Source organism: Setaria italica, chromosome VII (assembly GCF_000263155.2).
Source record: "Setaria italica strain Yugu1 chromosome VII, Setaria_italica_v2.0, whole genome shotgun sequence".
In the NCBI taxonomy this organism is placed as follows: domain Eukaryota; kingdom Viridiplantae; phylum Streptophyta; class Magnoliopsida; order Poales; family Poaceae; genus Setaria; species Setaria italica.
This window is the reverse complement of record NC_028456.1, coordinates 25,635,632-25,660,812: the sequence shown is the minus strand read 5'-3', so window position 1 is coordinate 25,660,812 and position 25,181 is coordinate 25,635,632. Positions and strand designations below refer to the sequence as shown.

The window sequence follows — 25,181 nt, the reverse complement described above, 5'->3', positions numbered from 1 at the left end:
GATCCAAAATTTCCACTGTCCCCCTTGGGATAGTTCAATCAGAACACCTACAATTAAACTAGACGGCATTTCTCTGAAACTTCTTGTCAATTAGGATAGTTTCCTCATACTTACAAGTTCAAAACCTCTGTACTATATAGTATTCACTGTCTGCAAGTAAGATGTACATCATCTCACAAAATACCAACCTCTCAACTCATCTATCTGCATGCAGCTGAAAATGTGCAGGATCTCCCGCAGCTATTGCCATTCTTGCTTTACAAGCATGGAAGAATTGCAGAACAGGCAGCTGTCTGAAATCAACCTGCCAATGACACTCCCCTCTTCCACTTCGAGCCCCCTGCTCTCCCTGTTCCATAGGTGGATGCCGAAGCTCTCGCCTTTGATGTTCTCCACCTTGGCCTTCACCCACCTCTCGCCTCTCCTATCCTTGGGCGCAACGAACAGACCGCCGATCTTGCTCCAGTGCACGGGGTAGAATGCCCGCGGCGGCAGCACCGTCAGGTTGAGCCCGGGGCTCCGGTGGCGCAGCCTCGCCGCCACCCGGGACACCAGGTATGGCCCGTTGTGCCCCCACTTGCTCCCGTCGAACGCGGCGGCGAACTCGGCGATGAACTCGTGCAGCAGTGGGTGCGCCCTGTCGAACACCATCACGGCGTTGTTCAGTCGCCTCCAGCCGCCCGTGGCCTCGTCGACGGCCTGCGCTCCGATGGCGTTGCGGAGGCCGGAGAAGTGCCTGAGGACGACGACGTCGGCGTCGAGGTAGGTGCCGCCGTACCGGTAGAGCAGCGCGAGGCGGAGGAGGTTGGAGAGGTTCTGCCCGAGCGGGACGCTCCCGGGGCTGACGCCGCCGCGCTGCACCGCGGCGAGCCACGCCTCGGCGGGGGTGCCGCGCAGGAGGTAGGCGAAGTCCGGCGAGGCGGCGGCGACGCGGAGGCCGCGCTCGAGGAACGGCCTCAGCCTGTCCCTGCCGCCCGCGGAGTCCATGGTGTCGGAGGCGACCAGGAGGCAGGCGCCGCGGTGCCAGCGGAAGAGGCTCTCGAGGACGAGGAGCTCGCGGCGGCCGAACTGCACCAGCGGGGAGAGCCACGTCATGAAGAAGCGGTCCGTGCAAGGGGACGCGAAGAGCTCGCCCGCGCGCGCCGCGAACCGCCGCGTCTGCGGCGTGCTCCTGAGCAGGAGTTTGAGGAGGCTCTTGTTCCTCTTCGCGGACGCCTTCTTGCTGCTGCTGGTGGTCTTAACAGCAGAAGCAGGAGCAGCCGGCAACGGCGGCGGTGGCGGTGGCGCCGCCCCCAAGTCATGGTGGAAGGCTTGCACGGTCTTGTCCATGGAGAGACCAAGGCTGGCGCTACTACTACTGGTGGTCGTCACATTGCTCCTTGACGGGGGCGTCGAGTCATGGAACGCTTGCAAGGTCTTGTACATGGAGACACCGAGGCTGTCACCACTACTACTACTACTGGTGCTCGTCGCATTGCGCCGTGAAGGCGGCTGCGGCAGGAGAGGGCAGATGAGGAGGCTAAAGGTGGTGTGCGAGAGGAGGAAGACGAGGGAGAGCAGGAGGAGGAGGACGGGGAGCGAGAGGGAGAGGAGGAGCAGGTGCAGCGGCTTCCGCGCCGCCGGCATCGTCGTCGTCGGAGACGCGGGAGGAGTGGCCATGGAGCTCTTGGCTTGCTGCACCTGCGCCGCTACAGCCATGTGCACGTTAGCACGTACGTGACCTTGGCTTTGTCTACGTGAGGAGCTATCTCGATCTGGTCTCCGCATTGTAGCAGGGGAAGGCAAGCGGCGCCATTCGCATGAACTCCTGCTCCTGCTGGCAGGTTAAAATTAAGTGCACCTTGCAGACTCGCAACTTGCTAGTCTTAGAGTTTGTTTAGAGCCACTGATGGCATTAGGATAGAGCGTTTACTTATCAATATGTTAGTATATATGTGCAGTGTGCCTATATCCTTCCTTTCCATGTAAAAGAAAGGATTGCTCCAGCTGTGCATCACTTCGAAATATATCATACATTATCATTAAATCCTCCATTAATGAGGATGGAAGGCGAAGATCGTATAATATACTTCCTCCGTTCCAAATTGTAAATCATTTTAATTTTTCTAGGTTATGCATCATGTCTACTTTACCAAAATAACTTATAATTTAAAACGGTGGGAATATCAGTTACCTCGTTAGTATAGTTTAATGGACCTTAAAAGCTTATTTTTGAGTACCATGCACGTTCAAAGCGTAAGGCTACGTCCGCTAACGTGTGCACATGTTCAAGACCACAACTTGGATTTGGATCTCGTGAACCGCGACCATTTCTTGGCGTAGTAATAAACAATTAGGAGACGAGAGCAATGGGCAGCAATGGGCGATGGCGCGCGATTCATGATCCTTGGCATCCGGTATTACGGTCAGCTTACGCTGTTACGCAGCAGGACGAGAACAGCATAGCTGATCGATTTGAGCGACACCTACGCCATATGCAGGTGGTAGCCATGGCATCCCAGGGTGCACGAAGAGATGTCTCCTGTGCCTCGATTCCGGTATGCTCGAGTTCCATGTGGTCCGGGGATATGTTATAAATGGATGATATTTTCCGTGCAGTAAAAAGTGTAAAACACGTCACAGATAAAATGTTAAATACACAGCAAACAAGGCAGTGGTCCGACAGTGTAAAGACGGGGAAAGAAAATGCGGCAATTGGCCGGGATGGCTCCATCTCAAATACTTTCGGAAAACAGCGCATCGAATTGTATAGAATTGTATTTTAGCTAGTCCCTCCGTTCCAAATTATAGGTTTTTATAATAATATCTACGAATCTAGATATGTCTAGCTGTGTATAATTAATAATATCTGTGAATCTAGAAAAGTCAAAATGACGACTCTAGCTGTATAATAATATCTATAAATTTAGAAACATCAAAACGACCTACAATTTGGAACGGAGGGACTAGATGTTATCATTGATATCTCTTTCATAATACCAGATCTCTGCTTTTTCTTCAGAGTAGCAACCATGGAAGAAAATTGGATAAATTGGCAACATAATATGTCAGCGGTCAAGTGGACCAAACTGGGGTGCAGTGAAGTAGTTAGAAATTAGAACAAAGAATTGGCATGATGAGACCATGGGTTTAGAGAAAACGTACAGAAGTAGGAAATGCTGCCTTTTTGTGGCAATAAAATACCTGTCCTACAGTAAATCTTTGACACTTTCAGCATATACACAGGGCCAAAACTAAGAAGCACTGTAGCAGTGTTTCTATAGGTATTTCAAGTGAGTGAAGGACAATTATGATCTCATACATAAAAACTAGAAAATTGAAGGTGGGTCATTGTTCTATATGAATAAGTCACAGTTTCGAAGGGCAAAGGATAGCAAGGAAAATCTGGCACATCAAATGAGATCACAATCTACAGTTCAACACGGTTTAACTACACAATAAATCACTAACGTTCATTATGCCGTACCAATTTTCATCAGAGGTTAACCTACAACTGTAGCTTCCTCAGAGTCAAAACGAGCAAGTTCGCTAAGATCGAACAAGAGGAACAGCTAGCTAACGGCAATTGATCTAGAAAATCCATTATCGCAACTCACAGCAGCTGCCTGACAGGCAACGTCATCCAGTTACCTTCTTAAACGAGCTCAGGTAGCGCGCGACGATGACCTCGTCTCCGGCGTGCTTCGCCACCGCCGCACCGAGCGCGCAGACCCCAGCCCGCCGCCCGCATATGAACGTCACGAACCTGCAGGAGACCCTAATCAACTCCAATCAAATCAACCAGATGAAGCGGCGGTGAACAACCGAGCACACGGCCACTGACTCACTCTCCTCGCCCGCAGGTGCAGACGCCGCGTCGCAAGCGGCCACGATCTCGGCGAGGTGGCGAGGTCGGCGCGGTCTCCGGTGACCAATCAAGTAGGCCCTGAAGAGCAGGAGCGCGGTGCCGAGCGCCCCGGTGTAGAGCGTGAAGACCGGGTCCCCCGCCGCTCCGGTGTTGCCGCCATGCCCCGATGCCCGCCCGGCGGCTCGCAACGCGCGGCCCGGGTGCGGCGTCGGGCCGCGCGCCGCCCTCCATTCTTTCTTCAGGTGGAGAGATTGGTGGGGGATGGTGCTAGGGCTTGAGCCGGGGACTAGTGGCCGAGCTGGGGGTTCGCGATTACGGCGTCGAGGGCGGCGGCGGACGGGCGGAGCACGACCAGGGGGTTATCTGAAAATACTTAGGGGTCTAAATGAAAATGATTGGATCGCGACTATTGATCGCAATCCAATTTAGGGGGTTATTTGTAAATTTAGGGGGTAATATGTAAATATTCGGATCGCAACTATTCATCGCAATCCAAATTAGGGGTATTTGGGATGCGATTATTGATCGCGATCGATCCGAACCGGGGGCGTTCTGCAAATATTCCCGGCCGGCCGGCAGCGATGTCACGCGCGCCCACCGGCCTCCGCTCCTCCGGCGCTCGGCGGTTGCCTCCGTCAGGATCACGCTCGCGGCCCTGGGCACTAGTTCGTTCATCTGGAGATGCTCCCGCGGCGGGCCGTTCTCTGTTCTCGTTTTCCACAGCGACCGCCCGCCGCGTTTGGACCACCGCACGGCGCACGGCCGGCTCCGCCGCTCGCAACCCCGCGCCGCTCATCGTTCTTGCGAAGTACGCACGTCTCACCTACAACGCCACCATCGTCTCCGCTCCGCTCGTTTGCTGCCTCGTCAGGCGTCTCGCCGGAGGCCGCGCGCTAGGTGTTCGCCGCTTTGCCTGCAAGGCCGGCGTTCAGCAGCGGCGCTGAGTCGCCACGCCGATCGAGCACCAAGCACGGCCGCGGCGGCGAAGTTGTCTTCGAGCGCAGGGAGAGACGCGCCCGCGGGCTGGCGTGCATCGATGGGCGACTTGCTGTCCCGCTCCGCCGCGACAGGTGGGCACGGCGACGAGAGCCTCCGGGCCCGCCAGGACGCGGTCGCCAGCTTCGACGACGCGCCTGCGCGGCGCGAACTCCTTGCCGCCGCAAGCCACAGAGCCCATGCGGCTGTTTCGCACCCGCCGTCGGGCGTCGACGCGCTGCACGCACCGCCTGGCTGGCGTGCTCCCCGGCGCTTGCTTCTTGGCTCGCCGGAGCACGGCCGCGTCCTGGGGTTGCTCGCCTCCCACTCCACCGATGTCCTCCGCGACGGCCACCACCATGAAACACCGAAGCAGAGCAGAGCCCAAGCTCTGCAGATCATCTGATATCGTCTGAGCTGGCGGCGCTCGTCTACAATCTCGCTCCCTGGAGCCACGTGGGCAGCCGACCCCTCACTGCCACGTGGCCCCAGAATATCTGTGGGTCCTGAAATTCGACACTGCTACGTGGGCCCAGAATATCCGTGGGTTCTGAAATTTGAAATTTCGCGTAGGGGCAATTTTATTAGATGGCAAGAGGCCTCGCTTTAGCCTTTAGCATGTATACAAATACTACCGTCAGGCACATCCAGAAACGAACCGTATTATTAGCATGTGGAGTACTACAACTGTGTAAATGCAGAAGAATTAGAAGAAAAGGCATCTCAATTGCAATTTGCAAGTAACTGTCGAGAGGCAGACTGGGAAACGAGTTGTACAAAACTCGATCAAACACACTTCAAAATTGTTAAATCAGATTACATCACGAATTCTGAAATGTTTTTTACAAAAATAAAAGAATGAGGTTAACATGGTGCCACGAATTCTGTGTTCATAAATCTCGCGCCATGATTCTAAAAATACATGGCGCAAGACTTATGAACACAAAAGCTGCCGCCGCCAGAAGAAAATTGGCAGCCAACTCGGATGAGCTCAACTACCGAGCAGCGAGCATCAATAACCACTGGAGCCTAATCTGATCTAGGTGTGCACAAATGATAATCTACGGCTACAGCATCAGGAATGTACACTCTGAGATCCACTCTCAGTTCCGGCATAAGGAAATGGGAATTTGATACAGGTCAGAACACATCTCCAAGAGCTCACTTCAGATCAGGTTACAACAACAGTTGCAATCGCGGATAATGGCAGCTTGAAGATGATGGTGAGAAGAAACCTGTACACGAAACTGAAAATGCGATGCCTAGGCGTCATCGCGTACAATAAACTCTTGCCCTCGTAACCATCTAGCTTGCACTTGCAATTACGGAATGCTTGAGGGGAAACGTGCTGGCATGATTTCCTGATTCTTCCCAGGAGATTAAGTGCATACTTCAGACTACTGTCAAGGAAAGCGACTGTCGTCTCTAGAATATCTGCCTGAAGGAATCCTTTGTATCCTCTGCGAGAAATCTGGCTTGAAGCGCTTATTAAAATTGGGCACCAATGACCTGTCCAAAGAGAGAATATTATAGAGCAAGCTTTCTAAGACTTGGGACATTTGTACGAGAACCAATTTCCACCCTAATGACTGCCAAGAAATTGGTCTTTGCTAGAAAGCTAAACGTCCGCGGACTTCAACAACCACGAAAAACATGGAAAATATTCATACAGAAACCAAACCATTACCTTGGAGATGCAGACTGTCGTTGAGCAAGTTGACCGAGCATGGATTTCAATGTTCCGTAAGCCTCATCAGCAGCCTATAAAAAGAGATGTCAATGAACAGTTCGGCAATGAAGGGTGTAAATGAACTGCACAATTTTTTTTTTCTAAAAGGCTTCCTTTTGTACAAGAAAAAATGCTTATGCAATTTCTGTCGTTTATCACATTACAAAATATAGGACAGTACTTTTAGTTTCTCCTTTAATGTCTAGTAGAAAGCAATATTTCAGTGGTTTCTTTGATTCCAAACAGACTAGTAGCAAAGGTTGTTTAGTGTGCAAATAAACTTTTGGCTGAAACAAGAAAATTAGTTGCCTAATAGACAGAAAAACCCTCCTTCGTTGAATACAAGTGTAAGACTCGGGCTTATTTTTTCATTTCAATATCCCAAGAAGAAAGAAGGAAAAGATTGAACTGTTCATCCATCTGCTTACAACCTGCAGCTTAGCTTCCTCCCATGTTACTCCAACTCCTTTCCCTAGGATTTGCCCACCTATTTCTACCTGAAAAGCCAAGCATTATTTCAGAATATAAGAAGAATGAGCTACGAGCACGAAAGCCATCGGAGCAAATTGAATCTAAAGGAAGAAAAACTCTTGACCAATGACAACATACAACAAATCATGTACTGTATACAAGGGTAACAGAAGCAAGTTTACTTGCTTTAACTGATCTTACAGTATCAAGATCATACGGTGTACCAGGCATGTTACATGAACATTCATCCAGATGAAGTACTGACCTGAGCACAAACTTCTTTACCTGCTGAACCATCTATAGATGGCTGATCTTGGAATGCTAAATTATACCCTTCAACCTTACACTGAATGTACCAAAACATACTTTAGTCAAAAGAGCATAATAATTGTCCAAAAGCTGGTAATTAAGGAAGCAACTTACAAGCTCCTTGAGAGCAGCAACAGAACCACCAGGTTTTCTTAAGTTATCGATTCTGTCATTCGTATATCTAGACTCGTCTGAAGTGCTTGCAGCTGGTAACATATCGTCTCTATTACTTCCTGGATATCTGTGTGAGTTTGGATTGCTATTAAAACCATTCTCCTTCGCAACAGTCATCTTATCTGGGTCCCATGATAAAAATTTGTCTGCAAATGAAGTTGAGGTCAAATATATGCATGTTTTACACAAAAGGAAGAGATAATGAGAAGATTGTTGGATTCTTATGTAATGCTTTATGAGAAGATTGTTGGATTCTGTGTTTTCCACCCTTTCTTGGAGGCATTCCGTACATAATTTAAGAAGAAAAAAAGAAGGATTTCCGCATACTAAGATCATGCCATCAAAAATATTGCAAATAGGAAAATTGTCGACAGAAAAATCCAAAGATAAATATTTCAGCAACATTTAGTTAAACATGATTCAAAAACCAGAATAATAAACTATTCCACAATTTTGACACTTTGATCAGACCTCAGAAGTCAACCACCGAAAATATAACTGCCCACAACAAATCAAATATACCCCAAATTAAATGTTACTATCCATAATCAAACCCCTATAGTTTTGTTGCACACTAGCAACTTCAAATGGGAATAAACAAAATAGGTAGTCTGTCTACTCACCTGCCAGATTTCTTAAGGAGGTATCAGCAGCTTGACACTGTGCTTCCTTCCTTGTTTTTCCAAATCCTTCACCTATTTTTTCTCCAAAAATCCAAACCTGAAAGGTATAATCGAAGGTAAGAATAGAAAATACGAGACAAGCATAATAGAGTGATTTCCAATCCAGTGTTTTAAAGTTGACAAGGCAACCTAAGGCAAGCTGTGTACGCCTTATAGCCTAGGCGGCAAGGCGAGCTGGATCCGCCCGGATGCCTAGGCCACACCTTTGAAACACTGTTCCAATCAGCCTCAATAAATAATTGATAAAGAAAAAGTGATGCATGCTTTGAGCTATAGATCAGCAAGGATCATGCACAAGGCACCGTCCGCTTCCAAGATTACTTCCTGAAGCCCATATCAAGTTTCATAACTCCCAATATTTTAACATCCCCAGTACATATGATTCCATAAATTATAAGTAATATTGGGATCTAAAGTAAAATTAGCATAACTTGTATACCTCAATGGAGAATTGCAAATCTGTTGTATCACATAAAGTTGATCGGTACTCCACCTAGGTGAATAAATATACAAGGCATGTTAAGCTATCAGATTAAGAACAAAATAGCTATATGATTTTCATCATTAACAATACCTTAAATCCACATTTCACTGCGATCTCCTCTAACACACCCAATATTCCTCCATGTTGTATGAAGTATCTTCCTGATTCCATTTGTCTACTTCTTTGTCTTGAAGGAGCATGCCGAGTCGCTATGTCCTCCCCTTCACATTGCAAATCAAGTTCAGAATACTCTAAACTAAGCACGCACCCACAACATTCCAAGAAAGGAGTTACATAACTTAGCTAGCTACAATAGGGATTCCAGTGAAACCATGATTGATAAGTAGACCACGCTCACAATAGGATAAGCAAATATAAGCAGCAGCTAAACTAATTCAAAAGAGGTCAACCTTAAAGTTCCAGTAAAAAGACATAATCTCTTTTCATCTTGTTTAGAAAATAAAACAAAAAATGTGAGCGAACTAACAAATTGCATGCTGCTTACATAACGGTGAATAGAAAATACAAGTACAAAGCTTACATTGAGAAAAGTGGAAACATAGATAACTCTAAAGTGACAGTATGAGATGAGAGCCGAGTCGGTTAGCATACCCTATAGATCTTAAGATATGATAAGCAAGCACAAAAGGAGGTCATGCACAGTACAATATGCTCAACACATCAGAACCATCAAGGGTAGAGAAAAACATACCAGAAAAGGATCTATAGGTTGCAGGTGCATGGTTATGAAGCATTCGATGATCTTCATTGTGAAGTGGCTGCGTAAATAAAGCACGCGTCACCATATCACCCGCAGACACCTCATTAACAAAGATCATTTAAAAATTCTGATAAAAAACAAATGTTCACTAACCCGAGGAGGATATCTCTGGTTCTTATAGCTATGTCTATCTGCAGATATAGGATTGTCCCCGTCAGGGAAGTATGATGGATGCTGTGGTTGCTTATTATCATAATTTACAGAGTCAGATTCTAAATGAAATTCTGTTGAAGCCTTGTTCAGGTTCCTTGGGTTCATCTCATCCTCTAAGGAAAGCCAATTTCCATGAGATTGCACTGGCGGAACTGAGACTTGTGCAGGAGGTCTGTCAGGAAACGGCTGTGCAGCTTCTCTTGTGTCTTGACCATGTTGTAATATGAGAAGCCTTCTCCGAGTGTCAGGATCCAACTCAGACTCAGGAACCTCACCCTCTTCTCTAGCTGGAGAACCTTGCGAAGGATCCACAAGACCAGATAGAGTAACTGGCCAGCTGAATGAAGGAGGCTGAGGAAGGTGTTCATTATTCAAAGGCATAATAATGCCCGGTGGTGCTGCTATTGGGGTAGATGAGGATGTAGGTGTAACAAAGTGCTGTTTAGCAGCTACTGACATCACATCGATGTCAGTTGTTATTGGATTCGTAGCTTGAAAGCAGGAAGAGGCTTCCTGAAAAATTTTTAGATACAAACAAGGTGAGATGTGATCTAAAAATGCTAAAACCAGTAGCAGTTGCTAAGAAATACTGTATGAAGTTATTTAGCATTACCAGTTGATTGTTAGGTGGATTAAGCTGATACAAATAGAATAATACCATACAGAATGGGTTTTTATTTTTGAGAAATTGGTTGGATACTATAGATTAAACTTCCCAAAAAAAATCTGCTGCAATTGCATCTCTCAAAATTTTATAGTAGACTTTTCAATGTATCTTGCTAAAGAAATGTACCACTGTTGAGTTTCAAATAATGCATTTTACCCTCGTAAAAACTGTGTCTTTGAATGGATTAGAAGTTTGTATTTGCAATCCACTTTTCAGGCACCACATAATATAAATGAAGAAGAAAATGCACATAAGTATTAAACAGTTACATCTTTGATATTTGAAAATGGATGATTCAACTCTATGAACAAATGTCTAAAATGAACACTAAGCATACTCCACAACATATTCTGCACCATACTTCATCTCGTACTGTATTCAATTTAATTTCACATAATAGCACCATACTTCCTGCATCTCCATTAACTTCAAAATTTATGCATTATAGCCAAGCATCCAGAACAAGGCAGTAAAAGTGCAAACCTTCATCCTTTTCTCAACCTCTGCATCTGCCATACCATCAATGGCATGTGGATCTTTGTTTATATTTATAATTGCAGAATTCTCGTCCTAGCAAAGAGAAAATTAATGTTTTTTGGTAGAAAATAGGTACTAGGTAGTCAATCTGAAGCATTTTCCTTTATGAAGTTTACCTCTGAAATTAAGTAATTGCTAACATCGGGAGCAGAGGGAATGCCATCCATTTCATCCTCATAACGAACCTCACTAATCTGGGGTAGGATGCCCTCGTCAAACTCTCTGTCAATACAATAAATCACAAAACTTATGCTTCGGCAAGTGATTCAAGCTTGTTAATTGGTGCAAGTAACAGGAAAACAAGTATGAATGGCCGCAGAGTGTATTCAATTTAGCTAGGACAATGTCATGACAACTAATTACAAAGAATATCATATAGACAAAGATGTCCTTACTTGAAGAAACCACCCCTAACATTGCAAGCAACATTTCGGGCAACGCAAAGAACTGGAATAGGGAAGTTTGCCTGAAAATTGAAGAGGTGACAAGGAACCATCAGTAACCATAAAATAAGATAGTCTTATGTCGGTTGCTAAGAATTGACCATTACCTCTGCCTGGGGAGCGTAATATGGAGCAAATGCAGGAACAACATGAACTCTATGCTGATCCTTCTCATTCCAAACTTTTAAACGGTCATCAATAACAAGGGCCATTCGAGGGTGACAAGATCCATCATGGAATACATTTAACAATGATTTTCTTGATCCTAGATGAGTAAATGTAGCATACATCAAAAGGCTGGAAAGATCACAAGAGATACTATCGACTAACTTAGATTTTAGCAGTGACATTATGCTCCTGATACTTGTGTTTTCAGAAGAAATTAAACATACCAGATTTCACACAGACAAGTCTGTCAAGAAGTTGAACAGAGTTTATCAATTTTGAATCTGGATCAAGCAACCTCCACATTTCCAAAGCATAGTCCCTCTCAGCCATTGTGCACACATACACCTCAAAACGTTTGCGACCTCTTGCAATTAAGTAGTTCCGAAGATCGTCCCATGCTGGTCTTAACCGTACCAGAACACTAGTATCTCTTATCTAGAAAACAGAAGGGAAGGAAAAATAAACCAGGCAGCCTACTGGCATGCAAATGTGATTGAATCAAAGCCTGATAGGCACAGGTGTTCCTACTATCAAAATAAAGCTCAGCTCAGCAAGAAAAAAGAAAGAAAGGTTGAACTTTTTGGTTGGCTGCAACCCCTAGCCCATGTAACTTGGCCCTAACAGTATGGTAAAGCCTCATATTATGCTGATAAAGCATTCAAGAACATAAAGCAACTGTCTAATGGACAAGTAAATACTCCCTCCGTTTCAAAATGTAGGTTGTTTTGGTTTTTCTAGATACATAGATTTTACTATGTATCTAGACATAACCCTATATGTAGGTGCATAGCAAAATCTATGTATGTGGAAAAGCCAAAATGACCTACATTTTGGAACGGAGGGAGTAGGTCTGTATTTTTTTTCTCCGTGAAAAGAATTATGCCAAGTAAAATCAGGTGATGAGATGTCTTAAAATATAGTAAATTAAAATATCATGGTACAATTCAGTTTAGAAAATTGTGCAAAATAAAGTCAATAAAGCAGTACATTTCCACGCTTACCAAAAGAATGGTGATTAATAATAACAAAAAAGTGGAAGCATCTGAACATCACGTTTAGAACGAAGTTTTTTTATCAGTTTTAGAAGAAAGTTGATGTGAGTCACGTACCGATGGATTTATACGTGTCAAGATAATGTGTTTCTCTTGTAACCTTATAATCGGGCGTGTCATAGGTTGTTGATGATTGTCAGCTAAGGGTGGGATGACCTCAGATTGTGCTTTATACACTTCGCCACCATCAATAACCTGATCACTTTCTATATACTGTTTTAGTATAGACTTGTCATCTTGGTACCTCTTGATCTCTGCCAACATACCGCTAATGCGCTGAGGATCAGTCTCATTACTCAATTTTCTCTGAACTGCATCTATCTTGTCTTCAAAAGACCGAGAGGTATTGGCAACAACTAATGTTTCATCAAGGTCAAACACAATGCCAAGGCATCGAAGATTCAACATGGTCAAGCAAGAATTGTATAAGCCCAATGGTACTTTATAGCCCCAAAAACACGCGTGATTTGGCAAGTTTCTCTTAGAAGTCATCGCCACTAAGTGTATCTCTTCCGCTCCAAGTGGAAAAACCGCTGTCTGCAAACAATATGCATTAAAAGGAACAAGATCAGACACAGAATAAATATTTTCCGCTTAGGGAATAATGTAAGCAAACAGAATACTATGCACACAGCGAAAGCATGGAAATTCACAACGCACTTATAGCATATATAAAGTTTCCATAAAGGAGCAATGCATATCAAAGTAACATGTGCATAGTAAACCTAGTACAGAAAAAACAATAGGTAGAAAGAAAATGCAAAGAGTATATTTTGTCCTAATTTTTTGTAGTTTGGATTAGCGGAACACCATCTACATTAAAAATGTTAAAAAAGAACAGAAATTTCACAATGGTGTCAATACTAATAAATTTGACTATTTAGAGGAATCACAGGGACCAAAATAATATTTCTTAATACGCATGTCCTCTTTAATGAATTTGGGTCCGGTGAAATCCAGCAACAAACTTGCCAGCAGATAATCGCTCATTCCTCAAATAGCTCTGTGAGCATACGTGGACTTCAGATATCAGAACCAACAGCCAACTGCTTCAGTGAACTTCTGATAGCGAGTAATGTTTACAAAGCCGAGAATTGCTGAATAACAGCAAATTCTTCATAACCTCCAGCATGTCTCAGCAACCAAATGACCAATATGTCGCATTCAAGATCTCAAGATATACTTTGATATTTGCTCCATTTCTGAATATGGAACTCTGTTCCTGAAACCTCATTCATTGAGCAAAGTCAGGCCAGGTTCTATACTTGCATTGGTTCTATTACTTGAGGTCAAGTTAAAAACCAAGGCCATGGTCCACAAAACATTATATAAGAAAGTGAATTCTCATATAAGATACCGTTAGTATTGTTAATTAATTCACGTCTTTGTCAAAAAATACCAGTCCACAGTACATTGTTCATGCTAAATTACAATAATCATTAATGCAGTAAATATTCCAGGAATACTGTATTCACTAGTTTCTCTACCGCTATTTAAGACTTATTGTGTGGCTAAGGTTGTCCACGTAAAGGTACAATTTGTTCATTTCTCTTTGCTGTTTCCTTGTTTCGGTGTCAGAATGATTCACATGTATACCTTGTTGCCGCTGAGGCAAGCGGTGTGCATGGCGACGAGCGGCGGTGGGGGCTCGTCAGCCGTGGATGTGGGCCTGGACTCCATCACGAGGCAACGGGCGCCGGCCGCGACGGCGTGCAGCACGGCGAGCGGCGGGCACCGCTCGCTGGGCGGCGACAGGCGGTCCACCCGGATCTCCCGCGCCCACGCCAGGTCCGTCTCGCCCTTGGGCCACAGCTCCGCCTCCCCAACGGGGATGTTCCCGTAATAAACCACGGACTTGATCATGTTCAACGCACCGGAATCAGATCGCACTGGCCAAAACCAAATCGGAGTGGTTCCAGAGATCCAAATCCTCGGTTCAACAGAGTCTGTTGCGCACGTCCACGCACCGCACGCGCACTGTCCGCAGCCGCGAACAGGTTGACGGATCCGCGCGCCGGCGGATCTGTTCTTATCAAGTCTCCAGAACCAGCAGGAGGAATTCAGCGATGGATAGATGCGTGCGTGGTGCTGCGTTTATGGCGCTTCCTCGGATCGCATTCGAGTTCTTCGCAGATTACGGACGGATTTGGTGCCACGGGGTGGGTTGAGGATGGGTTTCGCGCAGCTCGTGCGAAGCCGCGGCAATGGCGACGGCGGGCACGCTCGGGGAGGAGAAGGGAAGGGGGCGGGGGCACGGGGTGGCGGCTCGGAGAAACCCTAGGCGGCGTCTGATCAGAGCACCACTGATTCACTGGTGGTGGCCTGGTGCGAGGTTAGGAGGGAGACCTGACGCTTTATTTACAGGGAGGTGGGGAGGAGGCGATGACGAGTATAATTCGTGGACTCCTTTTGCCCGTTATTTTTGGATAACCGACGCCAGTAGGCCCAGTACGTTTCCAAATTGGAACGTTGCTTACCGATACACCCTTCTTTCTAGCTCTTGAGGAAACTTGGTTTATACTCCAGTAGGCAATTAGGCGCCGCCTCCAGCTACTACAAATCGATTTTGTAGATGGAGCTGTTGATAAAAAAAAAAATTGGCATTCACAACTTAAACACTATTTGTGCATTTAACAGAAGAATTGTTGTCTCCAATTAACCATTAATAATCATGTTTCCAATCATAAAATGCCATTTAATTCATATTAGCAAAGTCAAGTGATGGTAAAACTCATACTGTGCTAACGAGTGGCAAAGGCCTTTTCAACCATTGCTTGAGTTTAGGCCCAACTCCATTATCAGTATACCAACTATTATTGTCACCTGGGTCTCAAAAAAAAAAGGACTACTATTGTCACCTAGCTCGAACTTTTGGCTAAGAAAACTCGTGAAACGACTCAACTCGTAAGATAGCCCATTGGTGACGAGCAAGATCATTGCTACCATCAATAGTTTTTTTGTTTCTAGAAGGGTGATTAGTTATATGAGAATAAAAATAAGTATTCCAGCCATCCTAAATTAATATTCGTTTTGGTTTCATTGGTACATAGACATAGCATATATCTATGTGCATGGAAAAACTATGTATCTAGAAAAAATAAAACAAATAGTAATTTGGGACGGAAAGAGTATTAAGCTTTGGTAGCAAACGTTCTTCATCAAGCTAAGTATAAATAATGGTATAACCCAATGAATAAGATGCAGTTGGCACAACATGGGTCTCTCTTGTTTTCCTTTGAAAACCCCTAAGACAGTGTTGCCTGTAATGGACAAAACGATAATAGTCAAAATTATGAATGAAGTGTCATATTCTTGTAACTATGAGGCGGAATGGTGGTAGAATAAAAAAAGGGGCAACCTTAACTATAGTGCACGTGCCTACGCGGTGTAGGATGAAGCCAAAGGTCGCGGTAGGATTGATGCATGGGGAAAAAGGCAAGGTAAAGTTGCAAAACCGTATACTCAAGCTTATGTAATTGGCATTTATGTTTCTCAAGAGGATCATACACTCCTTTTGCCAATTATGCTCCAATTCAGTGATGTTTAGTGTTGCTCAAAAAGTTTTATGCGTGATTTTCTATGCTAAATTAGATTCTTTGGTGATTGAAGCGGACTTAGCATACCTTTCATTTTATGAAGTGCCTTCCGGGGAGCAATTCTTTAGTTTGTTCCCAAATTTATGACGTCCTAAAAAATATGAGTTAAAATTTCTAGTTTTGATCATTTCTTTTAAAACATATTATCTTATATGTCATGAAAACATTTTTCATAATTAGCGATATTATAGATTTATTGATATTATACAAAAATAGTGGCTGTACTTGCACACTAGAACCCTTTCAATGTCTAGTTATACTTCTAATGGTGATTTCTTTTGATGTACTCTTTCTCTCTTTTCCCCCTTCATATATTCTTTTTTCTTATAAGGTGTTTGACCAAACCGTCTGACCTTACCGAAAGAGAAGAGCCCACCTCACCAAATGTTCGCACTCGTGGACCCTTGGATGGTTGGATCGGTGATGAGGCCGACAAATTTATTTGTGTGGTCCTAAAGATACAGTTCAGAGGCGTCAGCATCGGCACTGAATGGCACGGTCCTCCTTTTTTCTATCTTTTCTTTAAAGAAGTTGCACGATACATATGCCTCGCGCAACCTTCCAACTAAAAGCAAAGCATGAACGAAATCACACTGATTACCTTCGTCTAGCCAATTCCAGTTGATTTTGCCTGTTTGTTTGACATCACATCAAACGATCTAGCGAATCACCGAAACGCTGTTCCTGATGCTGCTACGAGACGACCATGAGTCTTCGCGTCAGCTTCGATAGGCATCTCGATCAGATCCCCAAATATCTGGCAGACCGGAGTCGTGGGAGGCCGGATTTCAACTCATCTGGAGATTGCTTTTGCCGCTGTGGCCGCGCCTCCACCGCGAGAAAGATCGGAGCTCGCCGCCGAAACATTTGAACAGCTCGAGTCCAAAGAAATGGGGTAGTTTTCCCCAGCAACCACAAGAAGAATGGACTCCATACAACGCACAGACACCACACGATACAACGGGAGAAGAGCATGTAGCAATGATCGAAAGCAGAAAGGGGATAACAAATTTGTTGGATAACCGACAGTTGGACACCAGATATACTCCCACCAGAAATGCACCGGGCCAACCATGTCCAGAAGCAAGGTCCAAAAGCTTCAGAACTCAAAAATTTTGCATCTCTTCCTAGAACCTCTATTACTCCTATATTCATGTACCATTAACATAGCCTGCTATACCAGTACAACGAATTTCATCACTCTATGCAACTCTTTTTTGCTTTTCTATTTCTGTAGAACTGAGATTTCTTCTTACAAGAATATATAATAAAGGGGTAAACATCAAGAGAAAAGCTAAACTGGACTCAATGGAGAAAACAGATGAAAAGATGGTGGCAAAAGATCCCAAAGATCTCGCTCCAACTGGCTGACGCCCGTCGTCCTTCCCGGGCCCATTCTCATGTACAATTCCGGGCAAACGAATTCGCCGTGCCTCGAGTGCCAGGTCGTATGTTAGTCGAAGTCCACAAGCAGCTGCACCTAGGAGCAACAAAATACAATCCCAGACTGCTGTGCAAATCACCCAATTTTTCACCTATCTATACACAAAAATCACCCGGCTTGCTGCAGAGCAGATGTCAAGTCCAGGCAGCAGCCTCATAGCTACTATACTCGAGCAGGAAACCCAAAATTCTGAAATGTTCTGATCTGACCTCCACGGCCTGCTGTGACAATTACCATTCCCCAGGCAGACCGACTCGGAGCTTGACCAGCACCACTGGGAAGACTGGCACTGGACCGAGGGCTCTGCTTTGTTGCCGTCATGAGCTCTTCAGGCCAAGTTGCTCTATCACCACTGTGGTTTGAACTGGTGCTTAGGATATTGCCACTTTGGCCTTGGAAATCACAGGAATCTTGCAATTCAGGGACAGCATGCAACAGAGGATGCTCAGATACACAGTCCTGTTCATCATGTTTCCTGGAGTTTGTTCTGGATACCATTGCCGAGCCAGCAGATGGCAAAGCAACAGCGGCTGTCACATCCTGGCAGTGGAAATATTCGTAGGAATTGGTGACAGTAACATTCCCCTTACTTCTGCCTTGTTCAAGGTTATCGTCATTTCTCCATATGTACACATGGGAATCCTCACTTGCAGAGATCACATACCTCCCATTAGCAGCTAAACAGGCTGCGATTTGGCTGCTAGTATTTCGAAAACCTGAAAGAGAACAGAACAAAGAGTCAAGAGACATTGTACTGGAAACTACTAGAAAATTAAGCATCATTGCTTCAGGGAAAAAATATATGCATATTGGACCCCCATCAATGAGCAGATACAACTGTGTTATCATGTTAAGTGAACACGAGGACCTATCACCTCAACAAAGTGGAGACTGACAAGTTTTGTCACTTTGTTGCGAGCAGATGACAGGAGAAATGCGAAAACGCTACATGATTCAATCAACGGAACAGGGAAATATGTTATTGATAAACAGATGACCGCTACATGATTTGATTGCTGTGGATCTATAGGAAGCATATCAAACTACAGACACCGGGATTCTAATAAAGCTCAAAAATCTTCTTAATAAAATGACACATAGCTCCCCTGCACTATTCGAGAAAAAGGTTAAGAGGAGCAACCAGAAATTAGGTTGTTGACATGCAAAGAACCAGATAACTGGGTACTTATTAGTACAACTTGAATTTCATCTCATAAATCACTACTTAGAAGCAGAGAAAACACTGTAGCAGTACAAAACTATGACTTAAAAAAAGGTCTATAATATGATAAGCTTACTAATCTTAGAAAAGTTCCGAGACTCAATTTTGATACCTTTGTACTTGTGAACTAGATTTAGGCCATCAGCAACCCTGATTCTTGAATCTGCAGATGTAATAAGGACCCTTGAAGTATTTCCTGGGAGAAACTATTCAAGAAACTATTACTCAGTAAGACAGGGAGCTAACGACAAAAAATTTAGTGTGCTAGTAAAGCATACACAAATTTGTTTCTACTAAGCACCTGAAACCCAGTGATTTTCTTCTGACTGGACTTCTTTTTCTTATTCTGCAGATCAATTTGTTTCTTCTGAAGAAGCCTATTATCTGGTCAGAAAAGTAAATGAAAAGGTAAGATCAAAGCCAAAGAAAAAACATGGACACATGATGATCATGAGACAGGTGGAGAGAGGTACCAGATGTATCATAAATATGGCAACTGCCTTTATGGGAACCAATTAATGCACTCTTCAGGTAAGAAGGAAACATGTTAGACCTTAACACGAAGATATTTAGATCAAGGAATGAAGTATAGATGATTAAAACCTGCCCATCTGGGGTATAGCAAGCAGCAGTGACCATTTCATGCAAATCACGCCAATCAACAATCTCACGGTTTTGAGTGCTCCATATGCGGACTTTTTCATCCAGTGAACCACTAATGAAGTATCTATCATCAACAGGGTTGAACTGGATGCACGTCACTGGGATACAAGTTCAACAAAGGAAAATTTAGGATATTGATGGCTGAGTGAGAACTGAGAAACATTACATAGTGCAAGGGGTGGGTAACTCTTACCGTAGTCACTATGTGAGAATGTTTTCAGACATGAAGTGCTTGAGATATGCCACAACTTCACTGTTTTATCCATTGAAGATGAAAGTAAGTACTGCAAAGCATTTGAAAAAGGTGTTACTTGGGAAATTTTTGTAATGACAGCAGAATCATAGGACTACTGGATAAGCATAGCAATCAAATTTGTTTTGTAAGGAGCTGACAGAACTTTAGCAACCATAGTTCGCAATGAATTTATGAACGCACTATTGGTGAGCACAAGTTCTGATATGTAGCCAGTGTAGAGAGGTATGGAGTATAGCCCATAGAGTGCCAATGTAAATCTAGGAATAGATGTCTCGAACTGCTAACTTAAGCCCAATCATGCATTTGTGCTCTTGTAGGCAACTGGTTGGTCGGTCGGTAATTGTAATCCCCTTCATAAATAAGTGTGACCAGTGAGGGGTAACTGCATTTTGCAAAACCTGATAAATAGTAGTATTCTACTTATGGCTTGATGCAATGTGACTTAGTGACAAGCTGTTTGAACTCTGACTAAGAAGGATAAACGTGTGCCCTAAGAGACCATAAATTGAGACTCCACTTGATGCAACCTGATTAGTGCCTTGTTTATATGGCCTGTTTGGCTGTTTCATGTTGTTACTAAAGTTGTGAGCACTGAACAAAGATGATAGATGAAATCACATGATGAGGCAAGGTATCTCTAATTTCTAGAAGTTCACAAACCTAGTCCATAATGTATTGTGAAACACATAATACATACATTAATGCCTAAACTATATTACTGTCATAACACAAGGAAGAATTAACTTTGGAGGAAGAACTCTAAAGTTAGGTAGCAGACACACTTGCATTTATGCATTACAAGTTATTAATTCAGCCTTTGCAGCTCACTACACCGGAAATGCATTAAACTATGTTAGTTCTTGGAGCAAAGGTATAATTCTGCCCTAACATGGTTGGTGTCAATTACCACAAGGATGGATTGCTGAAATAATAAGCTTCATACAATTTTTTCATTAACACTTCCAGAGTAAACAATAAGGACTCAGCAACCACTGTCTATAATCTTTATACTATTTGTGGCATGCTTCTAAATTTCAGCATTCATCGTTACTCATCAAGTACCAACACAACTTCAGAGCAAATGGGTACGCTAGAATTACCTGAGATTTGGACCAACAGAGATCAAGCACATCTTCTGAATGCCCCACGAAGGTTCGGATCGGCTTTTCTGACAATGCAAACACATGTTCTGGCACCATGAGCTGGTCTGAACTCACTGACCTCCGACTCTCCAAGAACCTTGCCCGACGCTTCTTCTCAGAATTGCTCCCATCCAGACTGGCCAGCGCTAATGTTGGCTCTGGCGAACCGTTGCACACCATTGCAACAAAAGGATTGCACACCCCATTTTCCTCGCGTTTCCTCTCAAACTCAGACACTTCCCAGACATGGATCACGCAGTCCTCCCCAGCACTCGCGAGGTACCGGCCATCTGGACTAAACCTGATGCTCCAGATGGACCCATTGTGAGCCTGTATCTCCTGGTTCATGAACAGACCACTGAGCTCCTTGTACGACTTTCCATACTGCCGCACCTTAACGCGCACCGGGCCATGGTGCACGGCTCTGGCACTGTCCTGGCTGTCATCTGTGGCTGAGCTGGACCGGCGCCCGCCTTTCTCCGAGCACGTGTCCTTCTCGTCGCTGCTGCGGCGGTCGCGGGAGGTGACCACCATGGAGCCAGCGATGTTCCGGATGCTCCGAAGCCAGCTGCTACGCCGCCGGTGTCGCGTTGCTCCGTTGCTGGAGTCGGAGTTGGACCTCTGGATGGGGGTGGACGAGTCGTTGTTCGAGCCAGCGTTGGCAACATTCTCGCGTCGCATGAGCTCCTGGACGATGGGCGAGCGGCCGACGCAGAGGTCAACAAACTCCTCCATGGTGAGCTGCCGGCCCGTGCCGACCTCGCGGAGCTCGAACTCCTCCTTGACCACGAACTCACTGCCGTCGTCGAGGTTCCGGATTAGGCACCTCGGGTCGGCCTCCTCCCCCTCGGGCGTGGCCTCGGAGGAGCCCGACGACGCCTGCCGCGACCGCCCCCCCAGCGGGGGCTTGACCGGCGCGGCGCCGTCTGATCTGGATCGGGAGATGGGCGAGACCGCCGCCGGTCGTACGGGCCCGTCGTAGGAGGCCGATCGGCCCATCTCCAGGCGCGCGAGGGCGGGGTCCCCGGCGAGCCCCATCATCTGGAGCAGCCTCCGGCGGCGCTCCTGCACGGGCGCCGGTTCGGACATCCACACGTCGAGAGCGGCTGCGGCCGCCGCGGCAGCGGAGGCGGTCCCGTCCCGGCGCCGTCGCGGGAGGCCGTGGTCGTCGTCGTCCGAGGCGGAGGTGGAGGAGCCGGAGGAGGAGAGCACGCGTTCCCGCGACTCGTAGAACACCTCCTCCTCCTCCTCTTCCTCCTCCCCGCCGCCGGCGCTCATCTCCGCGCCCGCATTGACAGCCGAGCCCGGGGCAGCAGATCGAATGGGCACGGCGCCCCCTCGCGGGGAATTGCCCGGCCGGCGGCACGCGTCGACGACGCGTCGACGACGAGGACTGAGGGGGAAGCAAAGCGACCGCGCCCGCGGGCGGGTGGCGTCAGATCCACCAGGAGCACGAGGCCCGCGACCGGTTCGTCGTCGGACGGGCCAATCGCGACGGGTTCCTGCCCCGTGCCGCGCGCCTGCCTCTCCCCGCCTGTGCTGTGCCTGCCCTCGTAAAGTGGTGGTTGGCGCTGGTGCCGTCGTCGTTGTTATTGCGGTGGTGATGCCATCCCCCTCCCCGCTGCGCCTTGCCCCCCTCTGCGTGCGTCGTTGGTGGTGGCGGTGTTTACCAGCGGCTACTGTTTACTGTCGGGTAGGCAGGCGGTACAAATCGTCCTCGGCCGGGAAGGGGGTGGGGGAGGGGAGGGAAGGGAAGTTAAAATCCCGGCGGCCGCGGGGCCCAGCCATCAGCCGGAGTGCTCGGACGCGACAAGTGGGAAAGTGTAACCGCTCCTGCCGTTTCGGGGAAGTGGATTAGTGCCAGGGGCATGCCGGGAAGGCCATCGATTTTTTCTTCTTCTTTTTTTCTTAGAGAGAGAGGGAGGGAGGGAGAAAAGGAAAGGCCATCAATTTGGGGGCGTGTTTTGGGATTTTTAAGGTGAGGTGGCGTGTACACCAGGCGTCGGCGCAGCGGGGTGAGTACGGGAGGCGAAAGGAGGGCGATGAGGAGGCGTCTGGCTGCCGTGCGCCTGGTTCTTTTTACTTTTCGGTTGCAAGGAATAAAAAGATGCCTATCGCATCGCATCTCTCTGGTCTCTGCTTCTCTGGTGAAGGTCTCGTGCCATCGGACGTTTGGCGACGTCATTCGTACCCGGGTACTTTTGTCCACCCACGGGCTTTGATTTGTCGTCTTTGTTATTTTCCGCAAGGTGGAAAAGACTTCTCTTTTATTTTTCGCGAGTTGAAACAACGACAGCGACACCGCGTAGTCAGACAGCATCCGAGTGAAGATTTTCAACGAAGCCTCTTCTGTGCAAGGGTTGTTCGCACAATCGCACTCGTAAAAATGAAGATGGTGAGCCCAAATCTTTCCAAAAAGAAGAAGAAGAAGACGGTGAGCCCAAGCACGTAAAGATTAAAGAACACACATGTACAGGCACCGCACCATGTGCCACGGCTAGCAGATTGGCACCACATGCGGCGTGTGCGTGTCAGGAGTCAGGACCATCGCGCAAAACAGTTCATCAAGAGATCCACCAAAGTCTCCCCGCGGCGGCCGGGCTGCCGGCAGGCATCCGATGCTAGCAGCACCAGCACGCCGCGCGCCTCCGCTCTACCCTCCCGTCCCTCTCAAGCCCCTCGCCAGCGAAAACCCCAAAGTCGCCAGGCGGCGACACGCCCAGCTCCGCAGCTCCCTCCCCGTCCCCGTCCCCGTCCCGCTCCGCGCGGCACGACGCGACGATTGACTCCGAACCCCGAACAGCGAACACCCCCAATCCAACCCCCAAGCGCGTGCCGCGCACCCGCAAGCGTACAGCTGCCGCCGCGCGGTCCCGGGGGCAGCAGGGTCGCGGCGGCACGCACGCATCTGGTGTCCCTTCGGTCCCTGGCGCTCCCGATCGCGGGTCGCGATCGACGGGTGGTGGATCGGCGCGCGGGCGCAGCAGGCCGCCGGGGGTGCACACTGCGCAAGCCGCGCGCGCGCGACAAATTGAGCAGAGCAGGGCGAGGGCGCAAGCGCAAGACCACCGCCCGGCTGCCTGCCTGCGCGCCCAAAAGATGGCGACGAACCGCAGCGGGCGGCCAGGCGAGCGGACCACCGCCCCCGCGCGCCGGGTCCCCGCGGCAATTACCCGCGCTGTCGGAGCAGCTAGGGGCAGCTGGATGTCCATGCTTCTAGCTGCTGCAGCCCGTCTAGCTCTAGCTAAAGATGCTCGTTTATCCCCCAGGATTACTGTTCCGGACCATATGCATACACATGCACCGTACTACTGGCGTACGTACAGAGAGGCCGTCTGGTCGACACGCCTCTCTCTTCTACAGGCGATCCCCGGAACGCCCCGGCGCCCAGCCAAAGAAAAAACAACAGCGCGTGTCCATGTCTCCAACGCGCTGGTTACTGCTCATCGTGCATGGGCAGCATGGCCAACATGATTTGGTTGACAGGTTAAGGGCCCCCGAGCTAATTAAGCAGCTAGCTTCTCGTGGACTCGTGGCGCGCAGCGTCTGTCCAGCCAGCTCGGCGGAAAACGACGTGGTGAAAGTGAAAACAGGGTTAGTGAACGCAAATGGCGGTGTTCGTGGCGGTTTTGCCCACCTATGTATGGCCTCCTGTTCACGGAATGGCCGACCGGGGCGGTCTCCTTCCGGTGAATCCACATCCACCGTCCATGGGTTTGGTGCGAGCACGATAGATGTAGAAAGCTGAATTATTGCGGCGCAACAAAGCCAGCCCATACTGTCTCGTATGTTCTCTTCCTCGATACGGCTCCCTTTCTGTACAGGTCCAGAAAAGGACCGAGCAGCAAACAGGGTACAGAGTATTGCAATGCGAGTGTGTTTTTTTTTTCTTGTTAAAAAAAAACGAGCATGAGGATTTTAGCGAATTAGGGAAATGTAGTTGTATACAGAATTCAACGTCAAAGATCGTGTTAGCAAATAAACAGCTAGCTCCCTGCAAGTTAAGACTGCTGAGAATATTGAAAACCCCTTGTCCCCTACATTCCAGAATATTGAAAACCCCTTGTCCCCTATATTCCTTTCCTTGAATTATGCATTCTCTCCAGAATCTGCTGCTCTAAGCAAATCCCTGAATTTTTTTTTGAATGTTTTTTTAAAAAAGCAAATCCCTGAAGTTGATGATCTCCCAACATCCAGACGAAAATACTTGCTGAGTTGTGCTCATCGACAAAGTCAGCACTAGCAAAGCCAAAGACGATGACAAAGACGATGCTGGAGAATACATTACTCGCAAAGCAACCCTCCAACGTGCTAGCTATACAAATATAGTCCTCTTTAGCTCTTAGCCTGGGATCTCGTACTATAAATTAAGAGCACGGGGGTTT

The 25,181-nt window shown here is 46.9% G+C and overlaps 3 protein-coding genes across 6 annotated transcripts; all 3 read right to left on the bottom strand.

The window, feature by feature from the left end:
- Positions 1-54: 54 nt before the first annotated feature.
- LOC101786409 (uncharacterized protein At4g19900) lies at positions 55-1,699 on the bottom strand. The gene has a single exon (XM_012847472.3). It carries the CDS (start codon positions 1,696-1,698, stop codon positions 241-243), a length of 1,458 nt encoding a protein of 485 aa, XP_012702926.2. The 5' UTR covers position 1,699; the 3' UTR covers positions 55-240.
- A 3,883-nt stretch (positions 1,700-5,582) lies between these two features.
- On the bottom strand, positions 5,583-14,816 carry LOC101785183 (RNA polymerase II C-terminal domain phosphatase-like 1). Of its 3 annotated transcripts, XM_022828380.1 has the most exons (18): positions 14,070-14,199; positions 13,446-13,695; positions 12,531-13,010; positions 11,646-11,856; positions 11,361-11,518; positions 11,206-11,276; positions 10,927-11,032; positions 10,757-10,843; positions 9,547-10,119; positions 9,385-9,451; positions 8,763-8,893; positions 8,628-8,681; positions 8,129-8,225; positions 7,446-7,651; positions 7,288-7,368; positions 6,983-7,048; positions 6,510-6,583; positions 5,583-6,331 (listed from the first exon to the last, which is right to left on the bottom strand). In XM_022828380.1, exons 2-18 carry the CDS (start codon positions 13,461-13,463, stop codon positions 6,226-6,228), a joined length of 2,586 nt encoding a protein of 861 aa, XP_022684115.1. In that variant the 5' UTR covers positions 13,464-13,695; positions 14,070-14,199; the 3' UTR covers positions 5,583-6,225. The 3 variants fall into 3 exon arrangements, 2 of the variants coding, with proteins under 2 accessions (XP_022684115.1, XP_004976316.1); XM_004976259.3 differs by lacking the exon at positions 13,446-13,695 and having other exon boundaries at positions 14,070-14,814; XR_002678588.1 differs by lacking the exon at positions 13,446-13,695 and having other exon boundaries at positions 6,263-6,331; positions 7,308-7,368; positions 14,070-14,816.
- Positions 14,817-17,079: 2,263 nt separating this feature from the next.
- LOC101784254 (WD repeat-containing protein 44) lies at positions 17,080-22,500 on the bottom strand. Of its 2 annotated transcripts, XM_004976257.3 has the most exons (7): positions 20,755-22,497; positions 19,592-19,682; positions 19,339-19,496; positions 19,209-19,260; positions 19,037-19,119; positions 18,848-18,941; positions 17,080-18,229 (listed from the first exon to the last, which is right to left on the bottom strand). In XM_004976257.3, the coding sequence occupies exons 1-7, from the start codon at positions 22,072-22,074 to the stop codon at positions 17,676-17,678; spliced, it is 2,352 nt and encodes a 783-aa protein (XP_004976314.1). In that variant the 5' UTR covers positions 22,075-22,497; the 3' UTR covers positions 17,080-17,675. The 2 variants fall into 2 exon arrangements, with proteins under 2 accessions (XP_004976314.1, XP_004976313.1); XM_004976256.3 differs by having other exon boundaries at positions 19,209-19,496; positions 20,755-22,500.
- Between the last annotated feature and the right edge of the window lie 2,681 nt (positions 22,501-25,181).

Excerpts from the sequence above, each read along its gene's own strand:
- LOC101785183 (XM_004976259.3), bottom strand. The coding sequence starts at position 14,336 with ATGATCAAGTCCGTGGTTTATTACGGGAACATCCCCGTTGGGGAGGCG. Across the intron at positions 7,652-8,128 it reads CTCCTTAAGAAATCTGGCAG|ACAAATTTTTATCATGGGAC; the intron begins GTGAGTAGACAG and ends CTTCATTTGCAG. Across the intron at positions 7,049-7,287 it reads GTAAAGAAGTTTGTGCTCAG|GTAGAAATAGGTGGGCAAAT; the intron begins GTCAGTACTTCA and ends TTGGCTTTTCAG.
- LOC101786409 (XM_012847472.3), bottom strand. The coding sequence starts at position 1,698 with ATGGCTGTAGCGGCGCAGGTGCAGCAAGCCAAGAGCTCCATGGCCACT.
- LOC101784254 (XM_004976256.3), bottom strand. The coding sequence starts at position 22,074 with ATGAGCGCCGGCGGCGGGGAGGAGGAAGAGGAGGAGGAGGAGGTGTTC. Across the intron at positions 19,497-19,591 it reads ATTCTCACATAGTGACTACG|TGACGTGCATCCAGTTCAAC; the intron begins GTAAGAGTTACC and ends CTTGTATCCCAG. Across the intron at positions 18,230-18,847 it reads TCTAGTTCACAAGTACAAAG|GTTTTCGAAATACTAGCAGC; the intron begins GTATCAAAATTG and ends GTTCTCTTTCAG.